Source organism: Dysidea avara, chromosome 3, assembly GCF_963678975.1.
Source record: "Dysidea avara chromosome 3, odDysAvar1.4, whole genome shotgun sequence".
NCBI classification, from domain to species: Eukaryota; Metazoa; Porifera; class Demospongiae; order Dictyoceratida; family Dysideidae; genus Dysidea; species Dysidea avara.
The window spans coordinates 14,801,313-14,815,090 of record NC_089274.1 but is presented as its reverse complement, the minus strand read 5'-3'; the positions used below and the strand labels follow the sequence as shown (position 1 = coordinate 14,815,090).

Sequence of the window (13,778 nt, the reverse complement as noted above, 5' to 3'; positions counted from 1 at the left end):
AACATTTGCAAAAACGAAATTTCAGACTCCGAAAAAGTTTCGATGCCGCTGGAGCATACAGCATCGATGCCAAAGTAACCCTCCCAGGCCAAACTGGTCTGGCATGGGTCCAACTACTACCACACCAAATATCATCGAATTCCAAAATTGTTTGCCACCTGGCTGAGCTCGACAGCCGTCAGAAAAATTGTCAAAAATGTGGATTTTATCAACTTGCAGGAACTTTTGCAAGCCATATGTGCTAGTTTACTTCTCAAAAGCTTGCTAGACCCATAGTCAATAGCCTTCATTCATAAGGTTGGTCCGGAAGCTCTTCTAGCAACCTCAAAATCCGCCAAATTCCGATATCGAAGAGTTTTGTCAACATCAACAATTTACACCGCGTTAAAGAAATCTTGTACACCAAATGTGATGCTTTGTCTCTCTAAAGTCATGCTGAATCCTTGTTTAGTTGTAATCATCATTAGGGTGGCTTTGGTGGCTCACTTATCGAGACATAAATCCATCAAAAATGCCGATCTCACCAATTGTCACCAGTTTTACAAATTTTTACAACTCAAAACATGCTGGTCTGCCTCTACATTCTTGTTGGACCATTCAATAACCTTCGTCTGTGTAAGCAGCTTTCTTCAGTCTCTTGGAAATGTGAGAGTATGCCAATTGGGTGCAACCATAATAACATGTACTGTTCACTTTTTTCATTGATTCTACTCAACAATGACGAAGAAAACCCAGCAGAAATATTGCAGAACTCAAATGGAGTTAATCTATCTCCTCCCTCTTAGGCACTGTAGCTACATGAATGGAAATTTCTATTGTGGTTTTTGATAATTATTTGCATCATTTGTTTGGCATATAGAGTGCAATATTTAGAGCTAGACTACATTTGAGTTCTGTAATATTTCTGTTGGTTTTTCTTCGTCATTCTTGTGTGGAATCAATGAAATAAAACAAGCAGTAAGTGCTCTGACATTTTTAAGAAACTGAAGAAAGTTGCCTACACAGATTGAAGGGTCCAGCAAGAATGTATAGAGAAGCAGGCCAACATGACTTGCAAAACTTCCTAAAACTGGTGACATTTTGTGAGATCGGCATTTTTGATGGATTTTGGCCTCGATAAGTGAGCCGCCAGAGCCACCCTATGGATGAATACAACTAAACAAGGATTTAGCATGACTTCAGAGAGCAAAGCATCATGTTTGGTATGCAAGATTTCTTTAACGCAGTGTAAATTGGTAGATGTCGGCAAAATTCTTCGATATTAACATTTGGCAGATTTTGAGGTTGCTAGAAGAGCTGCCAGATCAACTCTATGAATGAAGGCTATTGACTATGGGTCTAGCAAGCTTTTGAGAAGTAAACAAGCACATCTGGCTTGCAAAAGTTCTTGTAAGTTGATAAAATCGGCATTTTTGACGAATTTTTGACGGCTGTCTAGCTCAGCCAGATGGCAAGCAATTTTAGAATTCGATGATATTTGGGGTAATAGTAGTTGGACCCGTGCCAGATCAGTTTGACCTGGGAGGGTTACTTTGGCGTCGATGCTGTATGATCCAGCGGCATCAAAACTTTTTTGGAGTCCAAAATTTCGTTTTCACAATGCTGCGGGTGGAAATCACTCCAGATAATGCAGCCACTGATGGTTTTAGATTACAGTAATTAGTAAGAAAGGCTGAGAGTGCGTATTGTAGCTTGAAAAATACATTTCCTTGAATATATAGCCAAAAATCTCGTAAGTTGTAAGCATATTAGCCAATTTGCACGACAAGACGTTAGCGAAAAATAGCGATGATCTGGTATTTTCTAAGTGGTACCTAGCCTAGCATTTGTGGGTGGTTTGGTAGTTGATTCTTGGAGGTCAAAATTTCACGTTGCGGACCCTACGATAGTAACTGTATAGTAGGGACCACAAAGGAGTAGGCGTGGCCCACGAAATAACATCATCCAAAAACCAGCCTCAATTTCCCAGACGACCATAAGGCACTGTTGGTTAAGCCCAAACAAGCTTTTAGATCGACTTGAAACACTTTCAACAAGTTGCTACGGAATTTTTAAAAAATTTTATTCAACGGAATTTTCTAGTGACTGACTGACTGATGCCTTCAGACAAGCGTAACTTGATAACGGCTAAGGCTACGGGCTTGATTTTTTCACTGTTCGACGTCGCTGCAGCCCGAGAGGTGCCTTTTGGCATACAGCAGTACGTACAATGTATTCTTCATGGACTTACCAGTCTCCTCCTTCGTGTGCCATTCATCTTTGCTGACAGCAAAAGGTGTTGATTTGGCGGTAGCACGTGATGGCTTCCTTTCAAAATGGAAAACGTCTGTATTTTTCATTAATGGCTATTATGATTGCAGAGGTGCTTTTCAAACAGTTCTTCATTTGTACTGCTGTGTAATGGGTGAACATAGCCGACAGTGAAGCATAATGGATACTTCACTTTTCAGATAATAATTAATATACCGTAATTCGCTTTATTTTCATGCAAAAATTTTTCGTGATACAAATTTTCATGTAAAAATATTTTCATATGATTTACGTAAATGACTCTTCTATTAGAGTAGTTTGATCTTGTATAAAAATTTTCGTGCAAGAAATTTTTTACAAATTTTGCATACGAAAATTATTTTACGACAAAAAAAAGCTAATTACGGTAATTGAGGCACGCGGAACTATTTGGTATGCATGGATTGTAGAGGTGCTTTTCGAACAGTTCTTGATTCGAAATTCTGTGTAACGGGTTTAACATAGCTGACAATGAAGCGTAATGGATACTTCACTTTTCAGACAATAATTGGTATAGCTGGGGCGCGCGGCACCATTTCAGATGTGGTATGCGTGGGTTCACCATGGCCAGTCCCAGCATAATAAAATTATTTACAAAAAAAGTTAACAAATAAGTACATGAAAAAATTTGGAATTTTCAACTAGAGTAGGGACCATAGTACATCGATAAAAGCATAGAAGTACTGAAACAAGTTGGAGTAGTCCATGAAATTAAATCACAGTAAAACAATAAGAAGTGTTATATCCCTACTGTGCTCAAGATACTGTAACGGAAATGAAAAGTAGGGATATAACACTTCTTATTGTTTTAATATCATGGACTACTCCAACTTGTTTCAGTACTTCTATTCTTTTATCGATGTACTATGGTCCCTACTCTAGTTGAAAATTCCAAATTTTTTCGTGTACTTGTTATAAATGAATTGTCTTCACTCATGTAAACACTTGGAAAAATGTTAATTGTTAAATTTGGCTGTGCTATTCACTTACAATATAGTGTAACTGATAATGCTCATCAGAATCAGTATTGGAGGTAAGAATCCAAATAAATTAACTTGTAGTGCTTCCATGTGGGTAAGACAGAGTGGAAAATAAAAACTAAATCCAAGCACTCTTGACAAATAAAAATCCTGCAAAGGAAAAACACCAATGTCTAATTAACATTACACATGTAGTTTAATATTGTTTCATTAGATACTCTAAACTCACTAGAATTGGGTTGGTATAAACTCTGAACCAGGGGACCAAGGACCCCGGACCTAGGAACTCATGGGGACCCAACTTTTTCTTGGAATTATATAGTGTTTACAATGTTTATACATTCTATACTGGTACAAGATACCTCTACAATTCACAGCATGTAGTTGTGCATGGCCAATCCACTTTTTCTCCATCATGGTCCTTCACGTTATGTTTACATCAATAGAAATCTGAAAAAGGGTCTGAAGTGGACTGCCTTACCGACTGCATTAGGCCACTCATGCTGTGCAATAAGCACACTAGTCTATTGTTTTGCTTATATAGCTACTAAATTTCAGAAACTTTGTTACAAATAATTAGGAAATAGAGCTTCAGTGAAGTGATCACTGCAAGTTACACCAGCAGCTTGACAAACATACTTCATGCATCATGCAAAGCATGAAGGAAAGATTTGCTAGACTTTATTAACATAGACTAAGCCCTCTCAGTTACTAGAACTGTGTAGAATGAGTGGCCTATGCTAAGCAGTCCAGACACTTTTTCAGAGTAGGAACTTATAATTTCTAACTGATTTAGGGCTTTTAGGAATCATGTGAGGCACCATGACAGAGAAAGAGTGGTCTGGCTATGCGAGACTAGCCACTGTGACTTACAAAGTATCTAGTACGAGTATGGAATGTATAAAAATTGTGTGAAGTACATTAAATTCCACGAAAACTTTGAGCTTCAGGTCCTCAGTCCTAGTCTTCAGGTCTTCAGGTCCTCAGTCCCAGTGTTTACACCAACTGAACCTTGAGGTAGTTGTTTTGTTAACTTCATGTGTAATTAGCATAGTGTAGTGTTAACATACCCAATCCAAAGTACCATTTCTTTCTCCATTGATATACACATATCCTACCACCTACAAGAAAAGAAAATGTACCAAGTTTAGCATTTTACTAATATTGTTGTTTGCATTTAACTGAATTCCTTATGATGTACAAAGACATTTCAACACAAAAGAAAATCAAGACACTCATGTGGCCAAGAAAGCTGGCACACCACACCATTGGTATATTTACAAGAAGAAATTTTCATACATACATAGCTCCAAGCTCCCTACTCGAATTGGAATCATTTTTGTACTGCAAACGCCCTCCACCTTCAGCACCCACATGCCAAGATTTTGTAACGAAATATCATGAAGTATGAGCATTCAAAATTTGGCTTAATCTCTGTTTTTCTTTGTTTAGAGGGTTGGGGAGTTGAATTATTCTTTTCACATACTTTGCCAAAATGATTATAAAATGCAATTACATAGCTTGAGCTTTGGTGCACTTTAAGAACCTATTGTGGCAAAATCATGTACCAAGTTTAGTGCATAACAGTCATAGAGCTATTGACGATTATTTGCATTTTAAAAAGGCTGACTTGTTGTCATGCCTACAGGGTAATCCGCTTATGGGAATAACTTTAATTGGCATGTGCATAGGTTAGCCATCATAGCTCATATCTTTTGTGGTTTAAAAGAATTCGTTTCGACAGCTATAGAGTTAAAATACCAAATCCAAACAACTGTAAATTGCAGGGTCAAAATACTCTAATAGAATAGTCACTGCAGGGTTAAAAATGGTGCATGAAAAATGTCAAAAAAATCTTACCAGCATTCGAACCAAGGACCTCCATACTGAACACCTAAATCTTTAACCACTGAGCCACTGCTATCACAGTTATTCTCCTCACTTAATTTCTCCTCTATAAATGAAAATTCTAGCTAAAATCTACTCAATAGTAAAAGTATAGATCTCCCAATGGAAAGTCTAGATTGTTCTAGAACATTCTATGTGTGTTCTATTAGAAATCCTCAGAAAAATGTGTGCTTTATTAGAGTATTACAAAAGTAATCAAATGCAATGCAATACAATACCGCTGTAACTTCTCTAGTATTCCATCAAATCAAAACTATCATTGTAGTTAGCAATTTTGGTACTGATTGGCAGGGTAATACACTACAATTACGACTCACTTGTACCAATCATCATCATCATAATAATAACTGCTATGCTAGTGACAACAGGCTGGAAATCCTATTCTAGCATTAAAGGTGTGGGATTTGTTTATTGAGCAACTGCAACTTATCACGTTTTGCATGAAAATTGAAATATTCTAATAGAACAGTCACTGCAAAGTAAAAATCCTAATAGACAAACAGTACAATCACTACCTAACTGGTAGGAATTTACTTTGTTATAAAACACTATTGCAAGTAATTACAGGCACTATAATACAATAGCCATAGCCATGAACAAGCAAGCACAAAATTATAGTCGGAGCATTGTCAGTATTAACATAGATCCTTTGCGGCTTTTGTATTGGATCAGTAGGTATTTGTCTGCATTGATAGAGCACTAGTTTGTCTTATTTCATTGTCATTGCATTTGTAGATAACAAGAACAATGATTTGTGTAAAAATAAACCTCAAAGCCAGTTTATGGTTGGCTTTGAGGTATTTAAAATACAAAAAGCCATGCAAAAACAGCTAAGCTATTTAAAAAGGGAATGGCCTTTAAAGGCCTGGGTTAAAAGTTGTGAAGTCAAAAGTGGCAGCCATGAAATGGCTGCAGTGATGTTAATGATGATAAATTTTAATAATGTACAAAGCCGTTATTAAAATTTATTATCACTAACATCATTGCAGCCATTTCATGGCCATGCACCACCTTTAATTTCACAAACTTTTTTTCCTAGGCTTTTGAAGGCCACGCTCTTTTTATACAGCTCGGCCATTTTTTGCATGGGTTCTATTTGCAAATGAGACTAAGTTCTATTAGAATGTACACTGGAACCTCACACAGTTCAACATGTACTACCACAACTGATGAAAACACAATAATATCACAACACTAGTTACAACTAACCTGTGCATAGTACAGAAAGCCTCGTAAAGAATTTGGTAGACGGACATTGTAGTACATTATTAGCAAAGAGGCAACCACAATGAAGATGCCTGTCAGACACAGGAGGCAACAGCATGCTACACATATACGTACATTATGTGGTGCTATAGAATGTAATAATTGCAGCATGCATGCACTGACATGAGAGAATGATTGATATATATGCCTAAAGCCTAAAGGCGACAGGTTCAAGGGTTAAGGATATACATATCAGGTAAATAGTGATGTGGTGATGCATGCTGTCATTTAACATTAACATCATTGCAGACATTCCTTATATACAACTTTTGATTTGATTTCCATAACTTTTAAAGTTCTGGAAGGCCTCATCCTTTATACACAGTTTAGCTACTTTGGTATAGATATAACTTCATTTACAAGCCCAAAGCTTTGGGGCTTGCTTTGTTCTTCTCTATATAATGGTAGATATTATTTTGTATATAAATAAGTATTTAGCAACTATTTTTACTACAAAGTTACAAATATATACGTACTAAATGACATGCTTATTGCACTCACATATTAATGCAAACAGTAAAGCATCCCCTGCATCACATGTGACACATTGAAGTAAATTAAATGCCAAGCCTTGTGTTTTATTATCAGCTGACTGTTGAGGACACTGTCCACACAAGAGGCCTGCAAATAAAGTCATTGTAATAAAGTAAGATAATCAATAGCCATTATAACAGAACACAATGGAACCTCAGTTATATTTGAAATCTATAGCTAGCTGTTAACAAATGCCAACATTAATGCTCTATTAGTATAGACAAATTTTCCATTAAAGCAAATAGCCAAGAGTACATAAATTATGTACAAGTTTAGTGACCTATATGTAAGCCTTTGTATTTACCCAAACATAAAGGTGGTCTCCAGGAGTTCAGTCAACTGAGGTTATGTTGCATGCATACTGTTGAGAATACTTACCAGTTCTTCCTTCCCTACACTGATGTGAAGCATGATCATGTTTCACTAGACATCCTGGTAAGCCTTCTTCATTGTGACAATGTTGATAGAATGATGGAATTCTGCCAATTATCAAGTCACCATTTTTACCAAATTCGCCATATTTCTCAGACTGTGAAACATTTCATGCTTAATAAATCTCTTATAGCACATGTTCTTACTCTGATGTAAAAATATGTTCCATTATTATCTCCTCTAAGAATATTCCTACCAATTTCTTGTTTAAACATACACTTCCCTCTAGTTTTGTTGTATTCATATGTAGGATGGCAGCATTTAAGGGTGGTCATGAGTTTCACTTCACTAACCTATGTATATAGCAAAAACTATAATGCACAGCATAACACCTAGAAACTTTACAAATAATACCACACTTGAACAGGAGAAATTTATTGGCACAAACTTGTTCATTAAGGTCAAATTCCTTGATTCCCATTTCTTCCCTCGTGCTTTAGTAAAAATGCCACAAAAATTGTTTCATGGCTATTTGTACCTAATGGCTTGCACGCAACCTTTGAAAAAGCTTTCATTGCTGTATTGCAGGTTTGTTTTAGCCTTTCTCAACATTTTTGGCCACATAATGAATGACTTCCATTCAGAAAAAGAATTAAGGAATCATCTTTGCTTGGCCTAATCTCACTGGCCATTACTACTTCTTGAATAAATGGTATACACTAATGTAGGATTGTGAAAATTCTTCAGAGATTGCATAGGTACTTCTTGTACTGTTCATCATTTGTAATGCTTTGTAATGGGATGAGCATAGTTGAAAGTAAAGCATAATGTCCACTTCACTTCTCAGTAATTGACAGTTGGGGAACATGTTTAGACAAGAACACAAGAAAAATTAGGAATTTAAAGTCAATTAGAGATCATAGATTGTGTGTGTGTGCGCGTGCGTGCGTGCGTGCGTACGTGCGTGCGTGCGTGTGTGTGTGTGCATCCCTTTATATCACAACGCCAACAGCATATGTAAGCATGCAGAGAATTGCATCTAACGAACTTCAAAGAGAATTATACATACCACATTTCCATTAGACAAATCAATTAAATGTAAAACAAATTTTCTTTTGTCAACAGTGTCATTTTTCTGATGTAAACAATGAGTGTAAACAAAATTTTCTGATGAATCACGGATTACTAAAGCTGTTCTCTGATGTTTGCTACTCACAACTGCAAAACTTCTATCAGTTCCACTATCAGTTAAGTCAATTTCTATAACATTTGCCTCAGTGAAATGTGTATTAGATGGATAAGTGTATACTCCAATCTGTGAGTTATCATTTTGATCATAAACATGAAGATGAAGATCAAACTGCTCCCCTGGGAAGACGTGCATTGGTACACTCATCTAAAAACAAAATACCTTACTCATATTATATAGTATGATGGGATTGTAACAGTTTGTACTTGCTGCAATAAAATATTGATCAGAAACCAGTCTCACAATACTTTCATGACTCCTTGACAGTATTGGTAAGCCCACAAGTGCCTTCAGTCTTCAATGCGACCAGTTCACTACCAACATACTCCTATACCAGGGGCATAGGAAGCATGGGTGCCATGGGTGCTTGGGCACCCTTCAATATTTCCAGTTGCATAACTAATGGGTGTCAGCACACTGTACTATATATTACTGAAAAGATTGAGATACTCTAATAGAGCAGTCAATTATTCTAATAAAGCAGTCACATACACCTGCGACCTTTCTTTTTTAATTTTTTTTTTGGTCTTCAGCTTTAACACTGGCACCCATAAGTTAAATATCTTCCTACACCCCTGCTATACTAAGCAAGGAGTTGTTTCACCTCATTTTCACACATCCATACACATGGAGAACAATGTGTGAAGCTATGTTAGAATCAGTCTGCTTACTTGGATTGTTGGAGGCATGGTGGATGATTTCTACTTATTCATATGTGATAAGCAAACACGACATGCTACTGGGAATCAACACCTTGCCCTGAAAGTGAAAGTAATGAAACACAAAGAGGACTAAAGTGAGTCCATAATGCATGCATTGTACCTACTGCAGTATACCAAAAGGCATGTGAAGCAATGTCTAACAGTCAGTAAAAAATTTTGCTGATTTTTTTTTTAAATTTTGTAGTTCTTTGCATTTTATCATGATATTATAGTCTCATACATCTGCACTGTTCTTTTCTTAATTGATGTGGTGTTATAGAAATGCACTAATGATCAGGACACACAGTAGTAGTGTGTTGTGCGGCCAAGAAAAGGCAATGCATTCAAATATGCAACAGATAAGTGTGTACTTTAAGAAACACCATTTTCACGCATTCATACTTCTGGCTAAACAGAAAGAGCCCATTTTAACATACTATAGAGACATTGCAGGTGAACTGCTGGCATCGCAACATCTGCCATCTTGGAGTACAACCCATTGTGCAACCCTGATAGTGTAGGAGAAAGTGTAGGTTTAACCTGGTCAACCTTTGCCGTAGAATGCAGAAAAGCAGCTCTACTTCCTGGGTATTGCTTTACACTTATACATAGAAAGCAATGCTGTCAGGGTTGCAAAACAGGCTGTACTCTAAGATGGTGGAAGTTGCTATGGCAGCAGCTCACCTGCAAAGGGTCTATAGTGCACGCAATTATCTTCCAATTTGTGTGCAGATTGGTAGAAGTGGGCATAGTTACGAGCAATTTTCCAAAATTGCAAGTGCAATCTTTGTCATATCTGCAGGGTAAACTACTAACAGACACAACGTAAGAATCAGTATGCAGAAAGGCTAACTATCCTTTTGTAATTTGAAAGTACTGAGAGTATTAGATAAGGAGATATAAAACAAAAACCAAATTTGTGAAACAATTGTGATCAAGATACTCGAACAGAGCATTCACTAAAAACATGCACAAAAAGTCAAAATTATATTGTTCAGGTTTTGAACCAAGAAACACTCCATACCTACATGCCCAAACCTTTTACCACTACTGTCAGTTGCTCATCTCACTTAATTACCTTATAATAGAAGTTCTAGTTTACTGCACCAGTATATCATTCAAAACAGTCTATGAAAAGGGCATGGCATTCCAAAAATAGGCTAGTATGAAAAAGATGTGATATTGAAGGTGGCTGCCAAGAAATGATTACAGTGACATTACGCTGTCACTTAATATGTAAGAAATGGTTACAATGATACACCCTTTTTCACCGCTGGGCATTCTTGGATCGAATAAAATACATTACATATTATTAGGCCTGCGCCTATTATGCCAGCATAATCTTGAGAATAATAGGTCACCAATTTCGTGAGAATAATTCCGGAATAATAGGATAGTTACAGGCATAATTTTAGAATAATTGGACAACCACGGGAATAATCAGTGGAATTAGGAGGCATGTCTTGTTTTGATTACCTAGAAGAAAGAGTTAAGCTACTACAAATGATATAAAGCTGACAGGAGTGCTGGCTGAAAGGATGAGCTAAAATGCCTCTAAAAGATCGATATACTCTAATAGAACGCTCAAATACTCTAATAGAGCAGTCAGATTGTTTCATGTTAACAGTCTGCAGCCAGCATCAGGGATTTAACTGCATGATTATCTGCAATTCTGAAACTTGTACATCTTATACCAGTGTATCTTCTTCATGTCTTTGAGCATTATTATCTACCTAACTTACTGTAGTAGCTATACAGTAGTTTCAGCATATTATTATTATAATACACTAATACTTATTGTTAAATCTTGAATTATTACTGTAGATAGCTATTCTAAGTCTGCTGTAACTATTATGGATAGAAAAGTGATGTGTAAGGTGGAATGCTTCATATATAGCTATTAATAATTCGGACAAAACTACTTATTGAAAACTAAGCGACTAGCCACAGATATATCTAATCCAAAACAGCCAAGCTGTAAAAAAAGTGTGCGGCCCTCAGAAAGGCTATGGTGAAAAAAGATGTGAAATCCAAGGTGGCGGCCAAGAAATGGCTGTGATGGTAGGTTAATGGTAAAAATTTTGATAACGACAATTCAGGTGAATTTTTGTGCCGCTTCACAAAATTTACCTAAATTGTCATTATTAAAATTTTTACTATTAACCTACCATCACAGCCATTTCTTGGCCGCCGCCTTGGATTTCACATCTTTTTTCACCATAGCCTTTCTGAGGGCCACACACTTTTTTTACAGCTTGGCTGTTTTGGATTAGATTTCATTTCTTTTTGTATTTGTATACCCCAAAGCCGGCCTATGGCCAGCTTTGGGACTTTTTTAACCTATGTTTTTTTCTTTACTACAGGAAGAAGAAAAGATGAAGTAGATGTACTTTAAATATTTTATCAGTAAATGTACAAATTATATATACTGTATAATACATATGTGACCGGATTTGCGAAAAGGGGTCTTCCACACACATCCAATTTGCCAACTTTGACAATTGATAACTTCAGATTGGAAAGAGCTATTGCCTTGATATTTGGGCAGTGGTGAGCACCACTATAGCTGAATACATGGTGACATTTTCAGGTTAATATGTTAGTTGAACACTGAGTTATGGTCTCCAACGTTTACGGAATTGGATCTGTGTGGAAGACCCCTTTTCGCAAATCCGGTCACATATATTGATTACAGAAATCTCCACGGTGGTTTCTTTGTAACTGAACACTCTACAAGGTGACTTCTTCTAATTGCTCTCTCTACAGGGTGAATTGTTTGTAGCTGAACGATCTACAAGGTAACTTCTTCTAGCTGATCTCTCTACAGGGTGATGTGTTTGCAGCTGAATTTTGTATAGGTGATTTGTTTGCAGCTGAGCTCTTTACAGAATGGTTTCTTTGTATCTGAACTCTCTAAAAGGTAAGTTCTTCTAACTGATCTTTCTACAGGGCAATTTGTTTCTGGCAGAATTTTTCTACAGGGTGATTTCTTTGCAGCTGAACTCTCTACAAGGTAATTTCTTCTAGCTGATCTCTCTACAGGGAGATTTGTTTGTAGCTGAACTATCTACAAGGTAACTTCTTATAGCTGATCTCTCTATGGGAGATTTGTTTGTAGCTGAACTATCTACAAGGTAATTTCTTCTAGCTGATCTCTCTACAGGGTGATTTGTTTGTAGCTGAATTCTGTACAAGTGATTTGTTTGCAGCTGAGCTCTTTACAGAATGGTTTCTTTGTAGCTGAACTCTCTACAGGGTGAGATTTGTTTGTAGCTGAAATCCCTACAAGGTAACTTCTTCTAGCTGATCTCTCTACAGGGTGATTTGTTTGTAGCTGAACTCTCTACAGGTGATTTGTTTGTAGCTGAACTCTCTACAAGGCGATACTTCTAGGTGATCTCTCTACAGGATTCCTTGTTTCTAACTGAACTCTCAACAGGGTGATCTGTTCATAGCTGAACTTTCTACTGGGTGATTTGTTTGCAGCTGAACTCTCTAAATGGTGGTTTCTTGTAGCTGAACTCTCTACAATGTGACTTCTTTTAGCTGAACTCTCTACAAGGTGACTTGTTTCTAGCTGATCTCTCTACAGGGTGACTTGTTTCTAGCTGAACTCTCTACAGGTGATTTGTTTGTAGCTGAACACTCTACATGGTGGTTTCGTTGTAGCTGAACTCTCTACAAGGTAACTTCTTCTAGCTGATCTTTTTACACTGCATATTTGTTTGTAGCTGAGTTCTCTACAGGGTGATTTGTTTGCAGCTGAACTCTCTACATGGGAGTTTCATTGTAGCTGAACTCTCTACAATGTGACTTCTTCAAGCTGAACTCTCTACAGGGTGACTTGTTTCTAGCTGAACTCTCTACAGGTGATTTGTTTGCAGCTGAACTCTCTACATGGTGGTTTCTTTGTAGCTGAACTCTCTACAAGGTAACTTTTTCTGGCCGATCTTTCTACAAGGTGATTGAGTTTTTTGCAGCTGAACTCTTTACATGGTGGTTGCTTTGTAGCTGAACTCTCTAAAAGGTGACTTCTTCTAGCTGAACTCTCTACAGGATGATTTGTTTGCAGCTGAACTCTCTACGTGGTAGTTTCTTTGTAGTTGAACTCTCTACAATGTGACTTCTTCTAGCTGAACTCTCTACAGGGTGACTTGTTTTTAGCTGATCTCTCTACAGGGTGACTTGTTTCTAGCTGAACTCTCTACAGGTGATTTGTTTGCAGCTGAACTCTCTACATGGTGGTTTCTTTGTAGCTGAACTCTCTACAAGGTAACTTCTTCTAGCTGATCTTTGTACAGGGTGATTTGTTTGTAGCTGAATTCTCTACAGGGTGATTTATTTACAACTTAACTCTCTACAAGGTGACTTCTTCTAGCTGAACTCTCTACAGAGTGATTGATTTTTTTTGCAGCTGAACTCTCTACATGGTGGTTTCTTTGTAACTTAACTCTCTACAGGGTGATTTGTTTGTAGCTG

At 37.1% G+C, this 13,778-nt stretch overlaps 1 protein-coding gene across 1 annotated transcript in view; it reads right to left on the bottom strand.

The window, feature by feature from the left end:
* The window catches only part of LOC136249539 (uncharacterized), a 36,731-nt gene that overhangs the window by 12,141 nt on the left and 10,812 nt on the right, over positions 1–13,778 (bottom strand). Inside the window, exons 8-14 of the mRNA XM_066041582.1 lie at positions 8,419–8,745; positions 7,556–7,702; positions 7,356–7,506; positions 6,945–7,064; positions 6,387–6,475; positions 4,340–4,390; positions 3,280–3,419 (exon numbers count right to left, since the gene is read on the bottom strand). Of these exons, the coding sequence (XP_065897654.1) occupies positions 3,280–3,419; positions 4,340–4,390; positions 6,387–6,475; positions 6,945–7,064; positions 7,356–7,506; positions 7,556–7,702; positions 8,419–8,745 (1,025 nt within the window). The remainder of the gene's footprint in view (positions 1–3,279; positions 3,420–4,339; positions 4,391–6,386; positions 6,476–6,944; positions 7,065–7,355; positions 7,507–7,555; positions 7,703–8,418; positions 8,746–13,778) is intronic.